A 24912-nucleotide genomic window follows, 5' to 3' on the forward strand; every position below is an offset into this window, starting at 1 on the left:
TGAACTCTTGTGAACAGAAAGCAGTGTATTGCGTGAGAACCTGGAAAAGAACATCTTAGCTGGTCAGCGTTCACGGGCATGAGCCTCTCCAACCAAACCCACTTTCTGTGTTAGAACATAGTTCAAGTGTTCCGTCTGTGAGCATGCTCAGCAGGAAAATGAAGCCAACAAGGCCTCCAAAAGGTGTTTTTTCTTTCTTGGTGGGACAGTAGTCTTAGTCACTTAGAACCTTGTTCTATCTGAAAATTAGAAATTACAGCAGAAACAGTGGTAGGCTTAGGTTTAGAAGCTTTGTGTCCAGATCCCAACTCTGCCACATAAGTAGCCACGTGGCCCCTGTCTGATCCGGACTTGAGTTTCCTCAGATGTTAAACAGTGTAAGGAATCAGTGAGGGTGTCGGGAGCCCCGGGCTCTGTGGCTACACTCAATTTGCTGCACACACTTCATTGAAATCTGCCCACACGATGCACATTTCCCGTCTTGCTTTCTGTCTCTCGCCCTTTTTTCTTACTCGTTTGTTGGAAGGGAAGTGATACTGGGATTTTCTTATTCATTCAAATGAGGGGTCCTCGTTTTACCCCTTTCCCCCAGCTCCATTTCTGGGGTGAAGAGTATTTCTTCCAGCTCCTGTGTCTGGATCTGTGCAGCGTTGCTAACTTACCTGGCGCCTGTAGGTCCGGGCCCTGCCCACGCAGCCCTCAGGATGGCGCTGTCCACGTTGGCTCTTGAGCCATTTAACAGGAGTGTCTCCTCAGAGGGGGCCACCTCCAGCTGTGTATCTGGCAAACCCACAAGCCTGGATAAAAAGGAGGCAACAGCCGTTAGGGTGTTCAGTGGAGTGAAGATCTCTCATTTCACTCTCCAGCAACAAGAAAACTTCTATCTGGGAGAGGAGTTCTGCCCTCATGAGGAGGGTCAAGGGCCAGTGTTCAAGAAGTTTCCCCAGCGGGGAAGAAAAGTAGAATCTCCACGGGGTCCTCTCCCCGACCTCAAGCCAACTTTAGACCCTTTGCCGCTATCTGGGAACCAGGTGCCTCATCCACCAAAGCACTTCCTCTCCCCCGACCTCTCCACTCCATGCGCACCTTGTTTGGGCGAGCAGAAGACCCGGCTCCAGGAGGGGTGGGTACGTGGTTGGCCTCTTTGCCCAAGAAGAGGCCAAGGGATCCAGTGCCTCCATGAATGTTAGGGAAGATGTAGGAGCCGTTCCCAGTCCACACATTCAGAGACCCCAGCTTTATGGCCACTTAATTACTATGTCAGGTATCAGCCCTAAGGATCATCATCAGGTTTTTCTCCAACAGAAAGAAGGACACTCGCTGCATGGAAGCTCCACATCGCGTGTGATTGGGGAGGTTTAACTGCGGGGGCCAGGGGTTGGCAAGACGAGGAGCAACCACTCCCTTCTTTTTCTGGGCCTGCCAAGAGCAGTTGCACTTTATAGCAGATGTTCTTCCCTGGTGGCTGCTCATATTAGTTGATTGGTTTTCTGTTATGTATTTTTCCTTGTATTTATTAGAGAAACAGGACTTTTAAGCCTTATGTGTTGTAAACTTGGATGGTGGATGTGTCTGTTAAAAGCCTGTCATCTGAGTTTCTTTTCATCTTTCTATACAGTCATCATCATTGTGACCCTGGTAGAAAGAGAAATGTCCTGTTTCCCCATAGCCGTTTTGAGGTACATGGTATGAAGGTAGCTAGAGCCAAAATGAAATCATGAATAGAAAGAGAAGCTGAATGGCACTGAAAATTTCACAAAACATGCAGGATTTGTCTCATCTTCTGCAAGGATGTTTTTGCCCCTTGATGACATGTGCTGATGGTTCTGACTTCCAGGGAAATACGAATGAATTAGCATCATACATTTATTTGTTCATATACTTATTTTTGTCTCTTTTAAAAAGCTAGTTGTACTCTTTGGAGGTTATTTTCTAAGAAAAATACAACAAGAAAGCAAGCCTTTCCAGGGGATTATCATAACTATAGGAAAAACACAAGTTCGTAACTGAAAATTGCAGAAGCCCTGTGATGGTATTCTTGCACCCGCGCTGTGGACAGTTTTGGTTTTCTTGGGCCTGCAGCTGAGAATAAGGTCATGTCTCACATTGTTAGCCCTAATTCTTCCTCCCAGGCAGACTGGGAAGAAATCTGGGCTAACATGAGGCCAAGAGTAAGGAAGATTGTATGCCCAGGAGCCACAAGACTGCAGAGGCCAGCGCTGGTGGAGAACCCAGCAAGAAATAGGGAAAACGGAGACGCACAAACAGGGAAACTCACGTTCATTTCAGATACTGAGATGAACTATTTGAGGGTGATGAATAAAGAAGCAGTTAAACTAGTGATTTTCACACACACACACACACACACACACATGCACGCCCCATCCTGTTCGCCTCTTCATTCTCTCATCTTCGTGGGAGGACCATGAGTAATAGGATGGCTACAGCATCTCCATTCTACAAAGAAAGTCAACCTAAATCGAAAGTGTAACGCGATATCTTAGGATAGTCCTCTTGGATCTCTTGTAAAGGTGACCTCTTGTTTTAATTGATCAAAGAGAACGAGTAAGATTCCTGGAAGCTGAAGAAAGGCTAGATCATTGTCCGATTCTTACAAAAGGAGAAAGAGAAAAGGTAGAAACTAAGGCTTGGAGACGGTGTCCAGCAATTTTACAGAAATAAATTGAGGTCACTTTCAGGCAGTATCAGGAGGTTCAGGGATCTTCTTTAGTGAGCTGCTTTTCTTAAATTTAGGCACATCAAAATGTGGGGGAAATTATGATGCTTTCGCTTTGTTCAGGTTAAATATCTTAGAGCCAAAGATTCTTAACTTTTTTGGCTGATTTGTATATTTCAGTTTTTACTTTAGAAAAGGCTTAAAAATATGGAAAACCGTATCAATATCCATATGCCCACCATCATTAATTAATTAATTTTGTTAATGTTTTGTCCTATTCGGTTCAGATCCTTATTTTTAAAAAATTTAGATATATCAATAATTTTGTATCAGTTATCAATCCCATTCTCCTTTTTTTCTCTAGGCACAAATAACTATCATAATTTTAGCCTCCTTAGACCCAATGGAGCTGAAAGTCCATTTCCTGCCTCCCACTACCATCATCAAAGAAACAGCAGTGCATGTACACAAAAGTTCCTTAAGCTGTTAAGAGGGTCCCCAGACCCCAGTGCCCAGCTGGATCCTTTAGGAATTGAGAGACCAAATCAACAACCCCTGCTTGGGTAATCCTTTCCTTTGGAGAATCCAGTTAGCCATCAACAAATAATGGGATCCAATTTAGGCAGAGCCCTGTCCCTGCTGCCCAGGGAGCTGCTTTCTGAAGCTTCAGACATGCCCACTTGAGCAGTGTTGGCCTCCCAAGTTTGCCATTTGCTGGTTTGTCCTAGAGGATTTTGCAGGGCAAGGGGCAGCCACATTGCCTCTGCAGTAATCACAGTTCAATATTGCTGCTCAGCCACAATGTGAGATCTTTGACAGGCTTAAAATTACCCTCGTTTCCACTAGCAGAGCTTTAATTTGGTTCTGTCTCTTGTCTGCTATTAGGAATCATGTTGACTTAATGGCAGAATAAAAATAGAACTCCTTTCCTCCTGCCTTATCTGAATCAGATACTTTACCATAGGGCTTGTTCCTTTCTCAGAGCCTGAGTACATGCAGGAGTGGTTCTCTCTCTCTCTCTCTCTCTCTCTCTTCCTCCATCTCTCCTTCAAAGACAGAAGTCTTTAATCACTCCACTTTGATGATGTAAGTGAATTTACCCACCACACCCCTAACTTTTTTCCAGCTTTATTGAAGCGTAACTAACACACAATTAACAGATATTTGAAGTGTGCAGTTTGAATATTGATCTCTGAATACATCTGGGAAAGCATCACCACAATCAAAATAACAAAGGTGTGCATTACTCCTCAGAATTTCTAGGCACCTGCTGATCTTTTTGTTACTATACATTTGGTTGCATTTTCTAGACTTTTATATAAATGGAATGTATAGCATGGACTCCTTTTTGTCTGGCCTCTGTCACTCAGCATCAACATTTTCAGTTCCATCCGTGTTGTTAGATGTATCAATAATTTGTCACATTTTATTGCTAAGTAATATTCCATCAGATGGATATGCCATACTTAATTCTTCACCTAATGATGGACGTTTAGGTTGTTTTCAGACTTTTGATTATTGCAAATAAAGCTGCCAAGATCATTCTCTATGCAAGTCTTTGAACCTATATGTGTTCATTTCTCTTGGACAAATACCTAGATGTGGAATATTTATAAAATAGGGTATGCATTTTTTTTATGTTTTTAGGAAACTTTTTTTTAAAGATTTTATTTATTTATTTGACAGAGAGATAGAGAGCACAAGCAGGGGGAGCAGCAGAGGAAGAGGGACAAGCTGACTCTCCACTGAGCAGGGAGCCCAACGCGGGGCTCCATCCCAGGACCCTGGGATCATGACCTGAGCCGAAGGCAAACGCTTAACCGACTGAGCCACCCAGGCGCCCCATTTAGGAAACTTTTTTAGAGTCGTACTATTTTACATTTCCTCCAGCAGTGTATTAGAGTTCCAATTGCTCCACACCCTTGTCAACACGTGAAATGGTCCATCTTTTTAATTTTAGCCATTCCAGTGGGTGTGTAGTGGTATCTCACTGTAGTTTTAATTTACAATGTTGAGTATCTTTTTTATGCACCTGTTTACCTTCTCTGTCTTTTTTTATGAAGTGCCTGTTCAGATCTTTTGCCTATTTTTTATTTGTCCAATTATGGAACTTGTAGAACTTTTTATTTTCTAGATACAAGTTGTTAGTGTTTTTTTGTTTTTTTGGGTTTTTTTTGAGAGAAAGCATGCACATGCAAGCAGGGTAGGGGAGAGAAGGAGAGAGAGAATCTCAAGCAGGCTTCACGCTCAGCATGGAGCCTGATATGGGACTTGATCCCATGACCCTGACATCATGACCTGCGCCAAAATCAAGAGTCAGACACTTAACTGACTGAGCCACCCAGGTGCCCCTAGGTTTTTGGTTTGTTGTTGTTGTTGTTGTTTTAAATAGTTTCTCTTAGGGTGTGGTTTGCCATGTCATTTTCATGACAATGTCCGGAGAGGGAGGCAAATATGTGTTCTTAGAAAACAGTGCTGCAGAGAGTTGAAACAAAAAGAACAGATAGGACTTGAAAAAACAGAAAAGGAAAACCAAAATATATCTTATATCTCAAATAAACATATAACATGAATTGAATGTTTCTGTTTGCACAGGTTATCACATTATTTGTAGGGTTATATCCCAGTATAAGGGGAGGAAAAATAATTTTCTCCCAACCCTTCTGAGTTCTTGCCTATGTAGTAAGGCAGATTAACAAGAGAAAAACAAATTTATTAACTTGTGTACCTCATGGATACATGGCAGATATCCAGGGGGAAAAATGAGTAACTGTATAGGTGACCTGAGCCACAAGCTTAAATACCATCTTTAGCTCAAGAAAAAAAAAAAGTGTGTAATTGGTTGGGGGGACTAGTGATGGGAGGTTGGTTACCAAGAAAAGCTCAATAAAGTAGGGTAAGGTGGTTATGCAGCTTTAAGTCTGTGCCTTCTCTACTGATAAATTCTCTTGTTATAGAGAATCAACCTTCTCTTCAAGCAGGGAGAGGGAGACACCCTTAACAAATGAACATTTGCTTTATAAATGTAAATTTCCCTTTCAAAAGAGTAATTTATACTCTGTTTTCAGAGCTTCTCCTGTATCTGCTCTTTCTCAAAAAATTAGTTCAAAATAATCCTTATACCAAAGAGGTATATTTTGGGGTGGCACACTCTGCTACCCTTCACCAGCTTCCTGTTGTTCTTTCATTTGCATGCCAGATTGATTCTCTTTATAACAGCTTTATTGAGCTGTAATTGGCATATGACAGACTATGCCCACTTAAGGCATTAAATTAATTGGTTTTTACTGTATTTACAGAGTTATGCACCTATCACAATATATTAGAACATTTCATCACCCCAAAAATCTCATACCCTTAAGTGGTCATTCATTGCCCTTACCCCCACTCCAAGCCCTACACAAACACTAATCTCTTTTCTGCCTCTGTAGATTTGCCTATTCTGGACTTTTCATATAAATCGAATCACATAGTATGTGGTCTTTTGTGACTGGTTCTTTAACTTAGCATAATGTTTTTAAAGTTCTAAAGCATAAACTTCCAAGTTCATGGTTTTTGAAGTTTTTAAGCATAATTTATATTTTTGTCCTCTGAGAATCCTTACAAAATCCAAGATCATTAACATTTTCCTGTGTTTTCTTCTGTACAGTTTTAATTCTTATATTTGGGTTTATACTCCACTTCTAGTTAATTTATGCATATGGTGTGGGGAAAGGGTCAAGGTTCATATTCTTACATATGGCTATCCAATTGTTCCATCACCATTTGTTGAAAAAAAATTATTCTGTCCCCATTGAATTAAAGACATCTTAGCACCTTTAATGAAAATCAGTTGACCATATGTGTGAATCTAGTTCTGGACTCTTTTCTGCTCCATTGATCTACACGTCTGTGTACCAATATCATGATATCTTGATTACCACTACAACTTTATATGAGTCTTAAAATCAATTAGTTTAAGACTTTTAACTTTGTTCTTTTTCAGAATAGTCTTAGGTATTCTATGTGCTTTGCATTTCATATATATTTTAGTATCATCTTTTCAATCTCAAAAAAAAGCTTATTGGAATTTTCACTGGTAGTGTAGGGGAGATTTAGGATAATTGACATCTGAAGAGTCTTCTAATCCATGAACATGGTATATCTCTCCATTTATTTAGGTCTTCTTTAATAATTTCAACAGCGTTTATAGTTTTTAGCATTCAAATCTGTTGTCACATTTAACACTAGGTATTTCATAATTTTTATGCTGTTATAAATGACACTGCTTTTTTAAAATTCCCAATTTTTATTGTTATATATAAAAATATAATTGATTTTTGTATATTGACCTTATAGCCTGTAACCTTGCTATACTCACTTATTAGTTCTAGAAACTTTTTTTTTTTTTACAGATGCCTTAAGATTTTCTACATGGACATTCATTTTACTTACGAACAAAGATTTTTTTACTTCTTTTCAGTCTGTTTGCTATTTATTTTTTTCTTGCCCTATTGCACTGTCCAGGAATTTTAGTACAATACTGATAGGGATGTGAGACCAAACATCCTTACCATATTCTTGATCTTAAGGGGAAAACATTCAGTGCATCATTTACTATGAGTCTCCCCAGCATACCTTTAATATGCGGCTTATTCTTGTTGTCTTGACCACTATGGATAAACCAACTAACCAAAGAACAAGGCTTATGGACCACTTAGCTTTTCAAACTGTGAGCCATAACCATTATTCACTTGGTGGCCTTAGAGCATGCATTGTTTCAGAAAAAAAAAAAATAGTACAAGCCTTTTACAATTAAGTGGTGCCAAATGCCACCATTTGAGTCTAGAGCAGTGGTTCACAACTCATATATAGGTTCACAACTGTATATGAGAATCACATGGGGGACTTTTAAAAATCCTGATGCCCAGGCTCTACATCAGTCCAATTCTATCAATATAGCCCTGATGAGTTATATATTAAATTACATATGAATTTATACAATCTTACCACCACTCTCTAACAAAAGGACTGTTACTATGCCTATTTAATAGGCAATTTACTTAAACTGAGGCTTAGAAAGAAGGTAAGTAACTAGACCAGGGTTTCAAACATAGTTTGACTCTAGAACCTACACTTAACTAAACCCCCTCTGGCTGTTTTAGAAAATAAAAGACACCTAACCCCTTCCCTGCACCTCTCCATGGTTCTATTGTTGTTTTGGAATTGATCCATGAAACCTTCATATTAGGACTTATCCCAATAGTATGTTGTTCTGTTTTTACTCATCCATTCATTTGTTCACTCATTCTTAGGTTTGTACTGAGTGCTTTTTTTTCCCTAAAGATTTTACCTTTAAGTAATCTCTACACCCAACATGGGGCTTGAACCCACAACCCTGAAATCAAGAGTTGCATGCTCCACCAACCGAGACAGCCAGGTACCTTTATATTGAGTTCTTAATATCTGCATAGTGATATGTGTAAGTTCAAGGTTGAGAAAATAAGAGCAGAGCAGCTGAATCCATAGAGCAGTAGCAAATATAAATGTAAAAGATTCCAAGAGGAAGGAGAATGGGGATAGATGCATGTAAAGCGATGCTCAAAAATCTTTGACTAATCAGTTCAAGCATTTAATATAATGTCTTCTATGCACTGGTGTGCCTGGGGCTGGCACAAATATAATCCCATTAACTACCCCAACCCCAGATGTTTTTTTACCAACCTTTTCTTAGAGTTCTCTTTTAGCTCTGGGGTCCAAAAGACATCTTTTCCAGACTCCTTTTTCCATACTCCAGTATGCTACCTGGCCTAGTGAAAAAGGGTATGGGACACCAAGAAGGGAATAACATTTAGTGAATGCCTGTTGTATTCCAGGCATCGTGCAGGATGCTTCTCATGTGTTATTCCATTTGATCTTTATGCCGGTCCTGAGGGATAGGCATTACCCCAGTTTTACAGATGAGAAAACAGGTTCTGAGGGGTTCAGTAATCTGCCTGATGTCATAAACCAGGAGCAAGTGAAGCCAGGTGTGATCACAGGTTTGTCCAGTTTCAAGGCCCAGGCTCTGTCCCTGGCTCAGAGGCTTCAAAATTGTCCATAGACAGCAATTGCACTTTCCTCCTGAATGTTTTAGCATTTCTAAATCTGAAGGTTACCACTGTGAAACATGGCAAAGAGATACAAGAAAAAGAATGTTGGAAGAAGACTTTCAAAATTAGGAAGGAGCAAGATGGTTTCAGTCAGAATATAAATTTGTGGTGAAGGTCTCATCCCATTTCTTAGTTCCATTCTTGAGTGATTCGAGAAGAAATCTTCACAGGATATCCTATAAATTGGAGTGGGCATTGGATATCCAGTATCTTTTTTTAATACCATAAGAAAACAAAAAGCAAAGAAGAAGTTTAAAAAAACCTTTGAACTAGTTTGAAAGAAGGAAAATCCTCAGGACCTCTCCCAGGAGAGCTTGCAGTCAAAACCCTGGAGATGGATTGTTCCTTCAGGAACAGCCCTCTGATCAGTTGGCAGTTACTCTCTTGGGGACTTTGTCTCTAAGGTCCAACTGGAGTCACCTATTTTTTCTGGTCCCACATTTGTTTTGTCACAAGTACCAGCTACTTGTAACCTCAGTCTTTCATGTTCACTCGGATTGTTTTTTTTTTTTTTTTAAAGATTTTATTTATTTATTTGAGAGAGAGAGAATGAGAAAGGGCACATGAGAGGGAGGAGGGTCAGAGGGAGAGACAGACTCACTGCCGAGCAGGGAGCCTGATGCGGGACTCGATCCAGGGACTCCAGGATCATGACCTGAGCCGAAGGCAGTCGCTTAACCAACTGAGCCACCCAGGCGCCCCACTTGGATTGTTCTTACACTGGGGGTAATTTTTGTGTACATATGTTTTGTGTACAAATGAAAGTGCAAATAAAGGACGAGTAAGGACCTCATGTCACTTATGATCTTAGGGAAATGTGTCAAAAGGGACCTTAAAGAAACTCCTGGTTCCCAACTTTTCATTTCTCACGTGAGGAAACTGAAGGCCAGTGAGCCTTACGTGTTTTCCCCCAAGTTCCGAAGTCACTTGGCGACAGAGTTGCAACTTAAAACCAGGATGTCCGACTCTGTGTCCACCAGTAAGAGTGTGCTTTCTGTCACAATGGCTACCATCTTTCATATGCGTTTGTCTTCATCCGTAGATTCTTCAGAAACCAAGCCCGGAACTCAAGCACCAGCTGGCTGCTTTCTCCAAGCGTGTCGCCGGCGCCGTGACTGAGCTCATCCAGGCCGCGGAAGCCATGAAAGGTAGGCTGCATTCTCTCATGTGGAGCAAGTACAGCGAACTGAGTACAGTCTCAGTACAGCGAACTGTACTCATACTGCACAGCCAACCCAGGCCCTTTCTTGGCAAATGCAGTCAGAAGGAATACAGTGAGGTACTTTTTTTTTTTTTTTTAAGCAAATGGGAATAGAGTTAGATTTTCAAAGTAATATCCTCCCAAAGCAAGGCTTTTTTCCAGTCTTTGCATTAAGTACTTCTTCTTAAATGGTATAGTCCATCTGGAACTGCTCACTTCTCTGAAGGGTGTCGCCATTTATTTTTATCTGCAGTTTCCTTCATCAGAATATTTATCCTCATTCAGATAACACACTTCATGTTTAGGAAATGATGCCCTCTGGGTACATTGTTTGCACACCCCTTCACGGTAACATTAGAAGCAGTCACCTCACCAGAGAAATTCAGTTTCCCTTCGTTTGAGTTGAGGTGAATGGCTGTTCTCCAGGAGTCCCAAGAGAAGAGAATGGCAAATCTGTGTGGTCAGCAGAGTCTCAAGTCTCTTGAAAATAGTTACTCGCGTTCATGAGGTTTAAGTGAGAAGTTAGAGTGAGGCTCGAGCTGGCCTTGGACCATGAGATCCTGATTTTTGAAGCTATCATTGATGACCACTCCTGTGCTAGGGCTGTGTACATAACTGACTTAGAAAAACAGGAGCAGACAGGAGCTCCCCTGCACCCAGCTGATCTCTGTGAGAGCTAGAGAGAAGATCCCTTAGCACCATACAGCTAGTAGGCTTCTGGAGCTTCCCTGCATGTCACTCCAGATACTGTTCGTAACGAAGCCAGTGCCCTGCAGTCACAGCTACCAAGAATGACCCTCTTTGGACTGATTTTAGGAACAGAGTGGGTGGATCCAGAAGACCCAACCGTCATTGCAGAAACAGAATTACTGGGGGCCGCAGCATCCATTGAGGCTGCCGCTAAGAAGTTAGAGCAACTGAAGCCAAGAGCAAAACCAAAAGTGAGTGTCCGTGTGTGGCTGCTTGTCTCATGTCACTGGGTCTTCCTGTGGATGGCTGTGAAATGGAGCTCGGTGTGCCACAGGAAGCTTTATCTCCTTCCCTGTGGTTAGACTCGCAAGCGGCAAACTTGTTCTCCCAGCCCGGCACCTTTTCACAGGGTATGGAAAAAAACTCACGGGTAGATCCTTCAGGTTAACCACCCAGAAAAATACCTTTGGGTATCCAGAGGAAGAACCCGGGCATTTACAATCTGAGTTTAGTTCTGTTCTCTATAAAGCAGGTGTTGGATACTTATTATGGAAAATCCCTGTCCCTGAATGTGATATCGTCACCCTCCAATTGTCTGGTTTCCATAATGTAATGCAAATAGCAATGCTGGGTCTCTCCTTTTCTTAAAATTACAATAGAGAGGACAATGTGGACCTCAAAAATGGATCCAGTGACAGACTTTCTCAATATATGCTGGAGGCTGTGGTGGGCTGGTATGTTTCCTCCATCTGTGTTTGTCATCTAGATAAATGTTTAAAACCTAAGATCATGAGTAGATATTAGAAACAGCCATTTAAAGAAATATTTTAAGATTGGGCAGTAGAGAGAACAATTATTACATAAAAGGACGGGGAGCTAGTGCTGTCCAGGGGCAAAGCCCAACCCTGTTAAGCTCTTACCTGTCCCTCCCCCAGCCCCATGGCTATCTTCAGTCCAAAGATGGCCAAACTAGAGGAGGTCGCTGCAGGTACCTATGGCCTCACTTCCCTTCCAAGAACCCAAATACATTAGGAAGTAAAATCTGGTTTTTGCCCTCAAAAAAGTTGGATCCCTCAGATTAGATATGCCTAAAATTCTACCTTTTTTATAAGACCAAACGATGGAGTCTGAGCACTAGAATACACCACACCCCTCAAAAGCAGAGCCTGGGATCATGTTTTATGGAAACTAGACATGAGCAGGTAGTAAATGGATGAAGCTTGGGAGCCTTCTTAAAACCATGAAATTCTTCGAGCCAGTCTCCTAATAGTTGCTCTAGACTCGGTGAAGGCAGTCTTTAAATTTCTCATCAAGATGTAATTTAAGAGTTATGGCTTCTGATTTGGGGGTTTACCAGGGTTCTCTCCACTAGCCTCTAAGCTGAGGGTCTTAAGTGGTCTGAGATTGTCCAGGTTGTTCTCAACAAGCTTAAGAACGGAGTGTGTGTGTGTAGGGGCGACTCCCATTTTCTGTCTATGTCTTTATTTCTGCTTTATAAATCAAGTTAATTGCAAATGGAAAATTACTTTGAGCTAAGAAGCAAACAACCATTGACTAAGAGTTAGAGGCTTTTTGCATAGTTGGTTTTTCCTCTTCCTCATCTGATTTCACACAACCAACCTCTCCTGGAAAGCTTTCATCTGCTAATGCTGAAGTCATGTCAGTTGGCACTCTTCTGGAGAATTAGCCTGGTGCTCCTGTAACATTAGCACTTCACCAGGTCCTAAGAGCTCCTGTTTCAATCCCTCTCCCTTTGTCCTTTTGCAGGATCCCTCGGAGTTCTGTCTCTGAATCCTAGTTGCCCTCTGTCTAGCCATTTATTCACCTTAGAATTCTTAAGCTGAAAATACAAGTCATTAGAGGCCCTGCCCCAGAGGATTGTTGTTACAGCAATTAAATGAGATAATTTAAGAACACAGTGCCTAACTTAATAGGCAGTAACTATATCACCGTCACTGAAACTATGCTTCAGGGACTTTTATCTACTACCTCCTCGGAGAATGCCTGCAATAAAAATTATTCCATAGATCCATGAGCTGATGGCCATAGCAAAAAGAAAACAAAAGGCTCACGTTGATTGAGTACCAAGCAGGGGCCAGGCAGCCTTCTAGGGGCTTTGCATGGATGAACTCATCTGGCCCTTACAACAGGTCCACAGAGCAACCTGTATTCCCATCCCTGCTCCATCCATGAAAAATCAAGGGCACAATACCTTGCCAGAGTCAGCCGGCTTGATGGAGCTGGAAGCAGTGTATGTGGGCTCTGGGTGGCAGGGTCCATTCATCCCAGTCCTTTGGGTCTAACCAGTGTCAGAGACTGGTGCAGCCCCCCAGAAGAGGTTTTGGGTTTGCCTGTACCGTTTGAGCTATTAATGCCTCTTCTGGGAATCTGTGCTGAGGAGGAAATCCAGAGAGAAAGAAAGCTCTGTGTGTCAGGGAAGGCTATTCCTAGTAGCCTTACTTGTAGGAAGAAGTTAGATATGACCTGAGTGTCTCCTTGAAGAAAAAGTATGCGGCTATTGAAAAGAATGGTTGATAGGACTGTGTAGTATGAAGAAGATGCTCATGGCATAAATGTAAAGTAAAAAAAGAAAAACACACAGGATGCAGAATTATGTGCTCGTTATGATTACAACTCTGTAAACAACACTTGAATATGAAGGAGACAGGTAGGGGATGTACAAGGGTGACTGTGCAATTAGGGGAGGGCCTGTGTTTTAATATTTTATAAAACAGTGTTTTAAAAATAACAGCACTTAAAAAATGAGCGGTGGCTGCTGAGGTGAGCCAGTGGGCATTCCCTGCCCTGCCCTAGGATCGTCCCCCCTTTGTATCGACAGTGTGGGTCTGCACACAAAGCCGAGGTCAAAGTGAAAGTCGAAGTGGACGTAACTGTTGATTTGAGCCCCTTCCTTGGGGATGCCCACTTTAGGGCACTCCCCTCTTCATGTGAGGAAGGGCACTTGGTATTTCTCGAGTGCCTGAAGATGATCTGAAGTATTACTCCACCCAATGGCCAAAGGCTCTGCCACGTGGATTAGATTATCTCTAAAATCGTTCTAAAGAAACCATCAACCCAAACGATGGTTTTTGTGCCTGTCTCAGGGTACCCTCTGCTTTGTGGTAATAACCGCATGAAATAAAATACCTTCCTTACCTTTATAAAGGAATTTATTTCCCCAGTTAAAAAAAAATGTCCAATCTGACCCCACAATCAACCAGTCTTTTGTGGTGAACTGGTTCTCTCCATGCCCTTCCGTAACTGAAATAAAGAAGTTATCCTCAGGATACTGCGAATAAGCATTTGCTATTACCTTCCTATCCCTGTAACTACACACGACCACACAAGCCCTCAGCATAGCGTGGGTAATGCTTTCCTTTGTAACCACGGAGCATTTACGCTGCATTGAAGAATAGTACCGGGGAAAGGCTATGGGTTTTTGGTTTTTTGTTTAAATTACTCTGCTCGCCACAGTCTCAGGTCACCTGTTTTAAAAGTAGAACGCTCCCTGGTTTATGAAGATGATTCTGGTATATTCCCAGCTCAGGCCCTTAAAATATAAGCACCTCTTTTTGCCTGTAATCTCCCCGATGGGAATAACAAATTCGCACTGTTGGATCCACTATTTGCTTGGGAAGATGGCAGGAAGGCAAAAGGGGAAGGTCGGTGTGCCCTGGTGCATGTGCCCACGAGGCTGCTCGTGGCGCCGTTTCCACACGTATCACCAGCCTGTGCGCTCCCCAGACGGGTAATGGACTTCCTGCAGTACGTACGGTGCCTATTCTCGAGCCCAGCCAAACCTGGATGCCTTTGCTGCAGGCCTCTGTGTGATATGTTTGATATATTAGGTTGTTATTTAATCCAACTATATATCAAACATATTCCTACAGTGTCTTGCCCTGTCTCCGGGGGTTCCTAATATAGTTTATAAGGCAGCAGGAAAGAACACGTTAAAATCACAAGCAGATTTAGAAGACGGGCTGCTCATTCCATTTCATGATGTTATATTCCATTTTTTCTTGTAGCGTGTCAGTACGGCTAGATTCTTTTGTTTGTTGTAGAAACAAATCATAATTATGGATGTCTTCCTAAGAGCTTGGGATAATATGTGTAGCTTAGTTTTGCGCAGTAACAAGTCCTTAAGGGATATGCTCAGTGGAAAAAAATGGAAGGTTCTAGCCTGTGTTTGTGACATGGGATAAACGTCAGGACTATAACCCCTAAACACATCCAGACATTGCCTCGTAGTTCTCTTTTGTCCTGATCCTCAACTTAGAAATTAGTAATTTTCATAATCAAGTTTTCTGCGAAAAATTCAAGCACAAATCAACTCTCTGCAACTTTCCCTTCCACCCATAGCATCACAACGTATAAACCGAATCAGCCATACCAACTGTGGGGATGGTGGGTCACTGGGCTTTACATAAAGCTTGCTTAGGACTACATGAATCTAGTAACGGTAATGCAATGCAGACTGGACTCTGTTGAATTTCCTGTAATAGGTTAAATGGTCAGTAGAGGTTGATAATATTTAGAGTAAGCTGACAGTAGCCTAATTGGGTGCAACAGGAAGTTTGGGATTATGAAACATTTTTTCTGGCACTCGGCAGCCTCCTTTGGTTGGCTTTGACCTCCTCATCATAGAAGAGCCTGCAAAGTATGTGTTAGTTCATTCTGATCTGTCTCAACAAAAGACTGTGAGCTCTGTTTTCTGGAAAGAGAACTATTGTGCCCGTAGCTCAGTCCTTTGGAGCAGAGAAGGAGCGCTCTTTTAAGAGCACTTCCGTGTGTATGTAAGCAATGCCCCACGCAGTTGGTGAGCCAGTGGTTTGACCAGATGGGTCAGGAAGGCTTCCCCTGGTTATGTCTAGAAGCTGTCTCCAAGTTGCTTGCAGTAAATGCATAGTGACAGGTCACAGCAGCGGCGGCGGCAAAGTGATGACAGGGAGGGAAATAGACGGTGGGAGTCCCAGCTTCCAAAGCGATGAAGTGGAGCCTGGCCCTGGGACCCTTCTCCGCTGAGAACAGATCAGTAAGTGTGTGTCAGCAGGAGCTCTTTCAGACGGCTTGCAAGATGCAACCAAAATTCGTGCCACCGGGGCACCTGGGTGGCTCAGTCGTTGAGCGTCTGCCTTCGGCTCGGGTCATGATCCCAAGGTCCTGGGATTGAGCCCCACATCGGGCTCCCTGCTCAGCGGGAGGCCTGCTTTTCCCTCTCCCACTCCCCCTGCTTGTGTTCCTTCTCTCGCTATGTCTCTCTCTGTCAAATAAATAAAAAAATAAAAATAAAAATAAAAATCCGTGCCACCTTCCCGCAGCTAGAGAACAGTGTCTGGGGTTTTGAGGCCAGTTAAAGTCATTTGACCAAAATGACAAATTGTCATGGAAAAGAGATAGTCAGTTATCATGAATAAAGAAAAACACAGTTTAAAAGGGCCTTAAGGTGAAACCCATTCGTTAAAATGGGTGTGATTCTCTTGTTTCTTTCCGGTAACCTTGCTGTTGGCCAGTATGCTGTCCTGCTTAGCCGAGGGGATGGGAAACGGTGACCAATGTTCAGGGAGGAGTGGGAGCCCATATAGCATTTTCTGTATGGCTAAAGGGTGTGGGCTTTCAGCTCGTCTGCCACCAGTTGCTTCCAGGCCAGGAGACGTGAAGAGTGTAAAAAGCAAAGGTGTGTGGGGAGCTCAGCCAGCTCATGTTCCCGAGTGACCCCTGCCAGTGGTAGAATAGCAGCTCTTGTCAGACCCTCCACAGACACGTAGAGGATTCATATCAAAGGAGCTTACGATGTAGTGAATATACCTGGTCAAATATTTGAAAGCATCCCATTATCTTTTTTGTCCGTGCTTCCTAATTAAACATGCATGTGACTTTTTTGAAAGCACGATAATCTTGAAGAATTTTTCTGCCAAACAGAAGTAGCAATTAAAAGATCATTTCAGTGGTATTATTGTTCATCCAAACAAACAAAAAAACCCTAATAAAACAGTAGGTACTATGGGAAAACCACTCCCAAGATACTAATTGTGCAAGCTCGGACCTTTTCCAAAGGATGCTGCATGAACATGCGTTATTCTTTATCTGAGTACAAAGGGTGGTTTCTCCCCAAGTGGCAGGCAAAACCATTTGGCACTGCTTTCTCTCTGTCATCCACTTTGTTTACTGTTTCCCTGTAGCTTTCAGGGGGGTAAGGCCAGCTGTCCAGGTTTGAGCTCTTGGCAGGTCTAGTTATTCTAAGAATTTTCCCGTTTATAAATTCTCATCAATAGTAAGGGTCGTGGTCCTAAAGACAACCCACCCCTGGAGCCTCTAAAAGAAAAGCTGATTTGGCCCTTACACAGTTGAGTCTTTGGGTACGGGCTGAGGTCTCCCCCCAAGGCACCTCTCAGTTCAATACCAGAAGCAGACTGGGAGCAGCCAAACTCACTACAAAAAAAAAAAAAGGAGAGGGGCGCCTGGGTGGCTCAGATGGTTAAGCGTCTGCCTTCAGCTCAGGTCATGATCCCAGGGTCCTGGGATCGAGTCCCGCATTGGGCTCCCTGCTAGGCGGGGAGCCTGCTTCTCCCTCTGCCTCTGCCTCTCTCTCTCTGACTCTCGTGAATAAATAAATAAAACATTTAAAAAAAAAAAAAAAAAGAAAGAAACATGGCTGCCTATTCCACTCAGGCTTCCAACTGGCCAGAAAATGCTTCACTGGTGTGGTGGGAGTTCTTGGTGTTGGCCTTCTTGTTTCCCTCAAGGACATTTAAATTACATGCAAAATGTCCACACTTTTAAAAAATATATCCAAAGGGTTTTTTTAAGCTTCTGATGTATATATGACCTTGTTTTGAGTAGCAAGCGTTCTGCAAGACTTTCAGGAACACAGAACAAAGCACAATTCCCAACTGGAAAAATGGCACCATGAGTTGGGATGTGGTTTTTGCCGCCATTTGTGAGAAAAGTTTGACCATTGGGTTTATCAGCTCTTAGCAAGGCAGACCCTTAAAGGAGGTTTTTCAGGGAGGGAGGCAGACATCAGGGCAGTGACCTTTGGGCCATCTCCTCTGGGTACCCTCAGCTCCCTCACCTTCAAGTTCATTGCAGGGAGGGGCTGCAGGGATGTAATTCACAAAGAAAAGGCCAAGTAAAAGGACCACGGACAGAAACATTCTTCCTCTGTGTAGCATATGCCCCAGGACCTGTTAGGGAGGAGGTTGGCAAAGATGCTGCAGGAGGGAGGTGGGGCTTCTCTGCGGAGGAGACCGAGAAAAGAAGGAAGAGAAAAAGTAGCACCTGCTTATTTTAGCCAGCACCTTCTTAATGAAGAAAGGTTTCATTTGGAATTGTAACACGTCTAAGCTAAAGGACCGGGAGAGTTGAGGTTCCTCCTTAAGCTACTAACGGAAACCCGATTGATGGTCAGGACGTGCAGGGCGCTGCCTTAGAGCCCAGAGGGCCCATCTCCTGTCTGGGTGTTGGGGGAGAGGGTGGAAGCAGCGCCGGTCTGTAGCATCTGTTACTTGACCCTCCGCTCATCTTTGGTTTATGGTTTTTACTTATAATTATTTTAGGCTATCATCAGAAATGGCAGTTAGAACCTTTCTCCCAATTATGAGTGGAAAATGGTCCAGAGAGAGAAAAACAGCAGCGCTTGTCAGCCCGCACAGGCCTTAAATGAGGCAGGAGCCAGACTAGCTTAGCCCAGGGTCTAAAAAACAATTTTTAAAACCACAAGAGTTATAATGAGCCCTGGGTGTTATACGCAAATAATGAATCATGGAACACTACAGCAAAAACTAATGATGTACTGTATGGTGACTAACATAACAAAACAAAACAAAATAAAATATAAAAAAAATAAAACCACGGAATATATGTAGGAAGAGAAGTAATAATGAAATAAATTGCAAGGAGTTATTGAGCATTTACTATGGGTCAGTATTGCTTTACATATATTTATAATTTACCTATAGCACCCCTAACAGAGAGGTAGGAAGGAAGGCAGGTTCAGGAAATGAATGAATTACTGCAAAGATTATGTCCTCAGAATCCCTAAAAGGCCAAAAGGCAAAATAAAAATGAGGAAAGGCCTCCCCTTTCCCTTCTCTGTCCCCACCTCCTACCCCAGTGGAACTCAAGCTCCTGAGACATTAGACCGATCAGAGCAAGGCAGGGGCCTCAAATGCTCTCCAGGGCACAGGAAGCTGGCAACAAGGGAGCCAGCCGAAAATGTGGCCTTTCCCCAGAGGGACCTCAGCAGACCTCTAACTTTTTAAGAAAGAGAAGCTCTGCAGGGGATCACCAAAGAGGAAAAATACCAGCAAAAGGGTGCCTGGACCTTTCTCGCAGCTACCAGAAAGCGAAGGTGAGGATAAGCCCATCCTCTGCTGAAGTTCAGTGGGCAGTCCAGGAAAGACAGCTGGTGAGAGCGGGTGGTGAGCTGGCCAGTAGCCTTCTCACAGGGGAGGGGAACAGGGAAAAGGACACTGAACAGAGGATGAGAAGACAGATTCGGCACTCAGAGGCTGTAGCCAACACGTTCATGAAGCAGAGCAGATTCTCAGTTTGCACATCTGGTGCTCTTTCCCTCAGCGCTGCTTTGCTAAGAGAACCCCTTTGCAAAATGCTGGGAATGCTGTTTACCTCTGTATATGCATGAGTAAGTGTCACAACAGGCTGTGAATGCAGGTTGAGGGGTGCAGGCAGGGCGTACAAGTAACGGCCCCCGGCCTTAAACAGGGCAGGAGCCAGCACATGGATGTGTGTGCCTTCCCCCGCCCAGGGAACACAGAATGGACAGTTATTGATGTGGACGCTTAGTGCATTTCTCCTTCTCCAAGCATGTAAATTGTCCCCTGGCTGAACTCTAGAACTTGGGAGACTCCTTTTGAATGGATACATTCATTCGGCAAACATTTACCATGTAGTCTACACTGCCTGATTGTGTGCTCGAGAGAGCACATCAGTTGAATAAAACACAGTCCGTGCCCTGGAAGAGGACAGGCTGGTAGGCTTCGGTTAACTGGGGTCTGTTTTCCTTCACCCAGGCCAGCATTTCCCATGGAGTAGCCCACCTCCATTAGGAATGAAGATTCACAGGCCCCACCACAGACCTGTTGAAACACAATCTGCATCTTTAACCAGATCCTTGGGTGATTCTGCGGGAGGGCTGTCGGTTTATTAGCCCACGTAATGAAAGCATTTTCTTAAGTTCATGGCACGCTGGGTCTCAGGATTCTTCAGGGTCTCCTTATGGCAGCTCCACGTTACTATCCTCATCGTTCTCCATCTCCCAGCTACAGTGAGGTTTATTCTGTTGACAAATCCTGCAGTTTTGTTGTGATCCTTTTCCATAGGAAGGTCCTTTGAAGACCAAGCCCATTCTGTTTCTCTCCTCTTCTGCATCACGGTGGAACATGCGCCCTTCTCCTCTTTGTAGCACTTACCATCCTCCTCCCAGCTGCCATGGCGCGTGCTGGTGGGAGCCAAGCAGAGAGGCAGCCCTGACAGGGACACTTCGAAATTTCCGAGTCTGCTTGGCTTGGGGAGAATCCCATCTTATAGGCTAGAAGTTGTGTATGGCATGAGGAGATACCGGGTGTTGATGTTTATTTCCAGCAGGAGAGAGAGGTGGGCGTTTAGTCTGAGTGATAAACCTGGCCTACAGTGTCTAAACATTAGCCCTCCGCCCCTGTAGTCATCCCATTCAGCTTTACTCAGCCTTTCTTGGGAAACTCTCTAGTACTTTTTAGTCAGAGCAAGTGTCCCCCAGAGATGAGGCTTTCTGCCATGTCCTTTTTAAAGCATAGAGATGTTATAGAAAGAAAAACAAAAATTCATCAGCGGGCATTTATACCAGTTGCCATTGCAAGAAAAATCTGTGGGTGTCAAAAATATTTCCAAGCTGAATATCTATTTCAAGTATGTGTTCTAGGAAAAAAAAAAAAAAAAAAAAAACCTTCAGGGCAATGGAAGATGTGGGCGAGGCCTGTAAAATTGGTTGGAACAAGATGATTCTGTCAGATCTATCCATGCTTAGAGTTAGCATTTAATTTTAAGAAAATTCCATTTTTGTGGATCCTAAAATTTGGGAAATCAGAAATCTGATGGGGTCCTCCACACACCTTGGAGGCCGCCTGAGACAAGGATCTGGGACACATTAAGTAGCCACCATTGGCTTCCGTTTCCTCTGCCCCAGTGGAAGGGGCACCCTTTGGGTTCAACACTTACATGGTTTCCCTGGTACCTTAATTGGTTACACGCTTGAGTTTCTTTTGTTGAATGAATTTCCAAAAAGGCTCTTAAACCAGTGTCACTGAATAGATATCCATAGATATCAGAGCCTAATGCAATTTCGTCGGAGCCTATGTGTGACGGTACCTTTATGCCGGAGTGTCTTATAATGAGTTGTCTTTCTGTTTCAGTAAACACATTTTATACTCCACCAGTACTGTAAGCTCCCCTACTCCAGAATGAATCCACGGCAACTGAATCCATTTCTGCCCTGAATGCTCCTAGAGCAAGACTTTGTCAGATAAGAAAGAATATATGGCTTCTGTCCACGAACTTCTAAAATGCTGGCATCCTTCATCGGAGTCCCTAGATGTGCGCTGAAATGTTATATGATAACAATAGAGTTGTGAAAATAAAAATGAGCTTGGCATCTCTCATAGTTCAAGATGCAACCATAACGAATAGGAGCTGGGGAAAAAAATGTACCTATGTATCCATCCTGCCTGATGTTTCCTATGGGACCATAAGTGGCCAACTCTGAGCCTCTGATAAGTTAGTCCTCACTGATGCCCCAGGGGTGAGCAGGCTAGTAAAAACATCCTTACGGAGTCAGAGAGATTGAGGTTTAGCTCTGGTTTGGAGTCTGGAATCATGCTGCCACGTGACCTTGTCCCAACACTCTACCTCCCTGAGCCTCAGTTTTCTCACTGTGACTATAAGGATGACTACAGTATAAGATCTGTTTTTCTCTGGCTCGGTGAGAATTAAACAAGTAACATACATGGAATGCCTAACAAGACACTTGCCACATAGTAGCTGCTCTTAAAAAACATATTGCTGTTGTACAACGTTGCGGATGTACTTAATGCCACTGAATTATACACTTAAAATTGGTTCACAGGGTAAATTTTATCTATTTTTTTGGCACATAAAGAAAAGTAATACTCTAGCTGACCATCACTGCAATGCCTGAAAGATACCAGCCCCATCGTCAACCTTCTTTAACCAAAGGGGACCTTAACCCTACTTAGGTTCACAGAACGTGAGTCCTGAGGGGACCTGGAGGAGGGCATCTAGTCTGACCACCCCAGATGGTGATGCTGCATGCCAGCCAGCCCGGGACCAAGGTCCTTACACTTGCCACACTTACCAGCATTTCTCTCCAGCTTCCCGGCTTGTTCTGGTGGCACGGGGCATGGTGCTGGTGAACTTGGAGCAGAGCCCTCACAGCCTGACAGCACCTGCAAGGGGCCGGGGGTGGGGGGTGGACAGTGCCCTTCCCCAGGTGGAGCCGGGCCCCAGGTTTCCGGGAGACTGAACAGCTCCACCTCCAAGTCATGTCGCCTTGGTGTCTTTCCCGCCTCTGGTGATCTGCGGTTGGTACAGAACTCTCCCTGCTCAGCTTTTTCACTTTTGTTTTTACAAATACGAGAAAAATAAGGCTTTTCACAACGAATAGCCACCTTTCCTTTCTTCAGCCCATTTTTGAGCCTTAAGCTCTGGAAGAGTGTACCACCACCCCCTCTTTAGATTGTGATGATTGATTATTTAAATTTTGGTTATTGATGCCCATGGGACCATTTGAGCATATTTTATTCACAGTGAATTTATGTCTGTTTAAAGACTCTGGTCTAGAAAAATAGTCTGTCTTAGACCTTCCTGATGGGAAATGTGTGTAGAATGCCACCACTAGCAGCTTGTACCTCTTAGAACCGAGGTAGCGGGAGGCAGCTGATGGAGAGGCGTTTCGCCAGTTTAGGCCTTTCCACCTGGGTGTGGTGTGTCAGCCAAAAAGTCAGAAACGGATGAAGAGCCAGGTGACCAAGAAGTAAGTAGTTTGGCAAAAAGCGCCCTTCGTGGATGCGAATGGCACATGATGTTGTTTTCTTCTATTCTAGCAAGCAGACGAGACCCTGGACTTTGAAGAACAGATTCTGGAAGCTGCTAAATCCATTGCTGCTGCCACAAGTGCCCTGGTCAAGTCAGCCTCGGCAGCCCAGAGGGAGCTGGTGGCCCAAGGAAAGGTGGGTGAGCCTCGCTGGCCAGGTGCTGGAACCTTCACACGGTGAGAGCCTCTGAGGGCCGAGGAGATGGGACGGCCTGTGGCCTGGCCCGAGGCCACCGGTGCCGGGCCTTCCCTCCCTGAATTGCCCATCTCTGCCCCATCTGACTAAAAACTCTGTTTGCTTAAACCTGACATCCAGAATGAAGGGTTTGGCTTCTGGGCCAATCATCTGCTTCTTGTTAAGGAGAGCATCCCGTTCCAGGCCGCGATCAGGCCCCGAACAAGACATTTATATTCTCACTGTATATGAAGCTATTTAAAGATGTAAACTGTCATATTTTCCTAGTGGATGGCTCTGGGAGCACCAGAGTCAGGGGCTTCGTAATACCGTTTTCCAGCTTCAATGCTCAGTCCATTCTTTAGAACTGTGTAGCGACATGCTCTCCAGCTCTGCAGTTAGCATTTTCCTGAGCCCATTGATCAAAAGGTCAGTCTGGTTTTAAGTCTGAGATTTCTTTGATCTGCCTCATCCCCAGTCACCCATTCCATCTGCATTAGCATGAAAGCATAGTTCTGTTTCAGTGACCCAAAGGATTAATAGTCTATTAGACTAATGCTGCATCTGGGAGGGTCTCCCAGTTTAAAATATTCCGTGTGTTGTTCCCATACACTGTGGAATGACTCCATCCAAATTGCATCTTGCGGAGAGCCTCTCGAATCTGGAGGCACTACAGAAATCCCGTCAGGTTGTGGGTTTGGGGAGTTTGGTCACCGTAATTGTCAATTACTTCTGTTTGATATTAAAAGGCCTTGCTGTCAGTGTACAAGTAGACAAATATGATTGTGCCTTGACCTCAGAACTCGTAGTACAGACAGGAAGTTATGCCCAGCCAGTGGCCATCCATCTTCCTCCACGAAATCTCTCGTGAGCTAAACCTTGTCCTAATCCAACCCACGTACTGCGGCTCCTGTTTCTACACCGTCGTGTGTTGTAGTGTTTGTTATTAACATGTGTATGTCTGTCTCCTCACTGGCATGCAGTCTGTCCCTTCGTGCTTCTCACTTACGCCCTGTAGATGCGGCAGAGGGCTGACTTCACTTAAGTACTTGCTGACCAATCAATATGTAAAGACTAAAAATGGATCGTTGAGAAGAATATCCTACCTAAAAATTCCAGTCTCTTGATAAAGGGCCGACTGTGTGCCAAATTGCTAGTACTAAGAGAATCTAACTTGTTCAAGCATTTGTTGAATATATTCAAGCATTTAGAACGTTGGTAAAGGAGGCCCCACGGGACTTGGGTGAACTACAGGCTTATAGACAGGACCTTGGGGTTTTATCTGATGTTCACCGAGCCTTGGTATAGTGCCTAATAATTGCTGACAGATCCCTAATTTCATATTCAAATTGAGGTACTCTTCTCTGACCTCCCCAGGCACCTCCCACCATGTAAAGGTTTTCCCTCCCAAAGCCATTCCCTCTGCATCTGGACAGAAAATGTTTCACTTGTTGCTGTAATTTCTAAATAGAAACAGAGATCATCTTAACGTCTAGCTTCCTACTTCTCTCCCAACCCCTGACAAAACAGTCTGTATTTCCTTAAGGCAAGCGTCTGCCATCAGCTGCACTGAAGGAAAGGCACCAGCGGCCTTTTCCGCCCCCATCACCTGCCAGAAAGTCACAGCATGGCTTTAGGGTCAGCAATCAGGAGAGATGTGAGTTTCCCTTGGCCCTTGAAAGAAGAGGCCTCAGTGGCTCCTGTGTTTGAGATGGAGAAAGGTCGGCAGAGGAAAGAAGCGTGGGAGGACAGCCCCGATCCGTCATTCCTGCGCAGTTTGCCCGGAAACACTACCTTGCAACAAAATGGTGGCCGTTCTGAGTGTCTCAGATCAAGTCCTCGGGGCCCAGAGGGACCCCAGCCAGGATGTGCGGGCACAGTCTTGGAGGGGCAGCAAGGGCGTCCCGTTCTCATGCTGGTGGTGCTGTGTAT

At 43.9% G+C, this 24912-nt stretch overlaps 1 protein-coding gene across 13 annotated transcripts in view; it reads left to right on the forward strand.

The window, feature by feature from the left end:
- TLN2 (talin 2) overlaps window positions 1–24912 on the forward strand; it is a 421358-nt gene that overhangs the window by 387328 nt on the left and 9118 nt on the right. For all 13 annotated transcript variants that reach the window (XM_032417152.1, XM_032417158.1, XM_032417149.1 and 10 more), the window contains 3 exons: window positions 9851–9956; window positions 10826–10950; window positions 22816–22941. In XM_032417152.1, the coding sequence (XP_032273043.1) occupies window positions 9851–9956; window positions 10826–10950; window positions 22816–22941 (357 nt within the window). The remainder of the gene's footprint in view (window positions 1–9850; window positions 9957–10825; window positions 10951–22815; window positions 22942–24912) is intronic.

The sequence above is a fragment of the Phoca vitulina genome, unplaced genomic scaffold (assembly GCF_004348235.1).
Source record: "Phoca vitulina isolate PV1807 unplaced genomic scaffold, GSC_HSeal_1.0 scaffold20, whole genome shotgun sequence".
NCBI classification, from domain to species: Eukaryota; Metazoa; Chordata; class Mammalia; order Carnivora; family Phocidae; genus Phoca; species Phoca vitulina.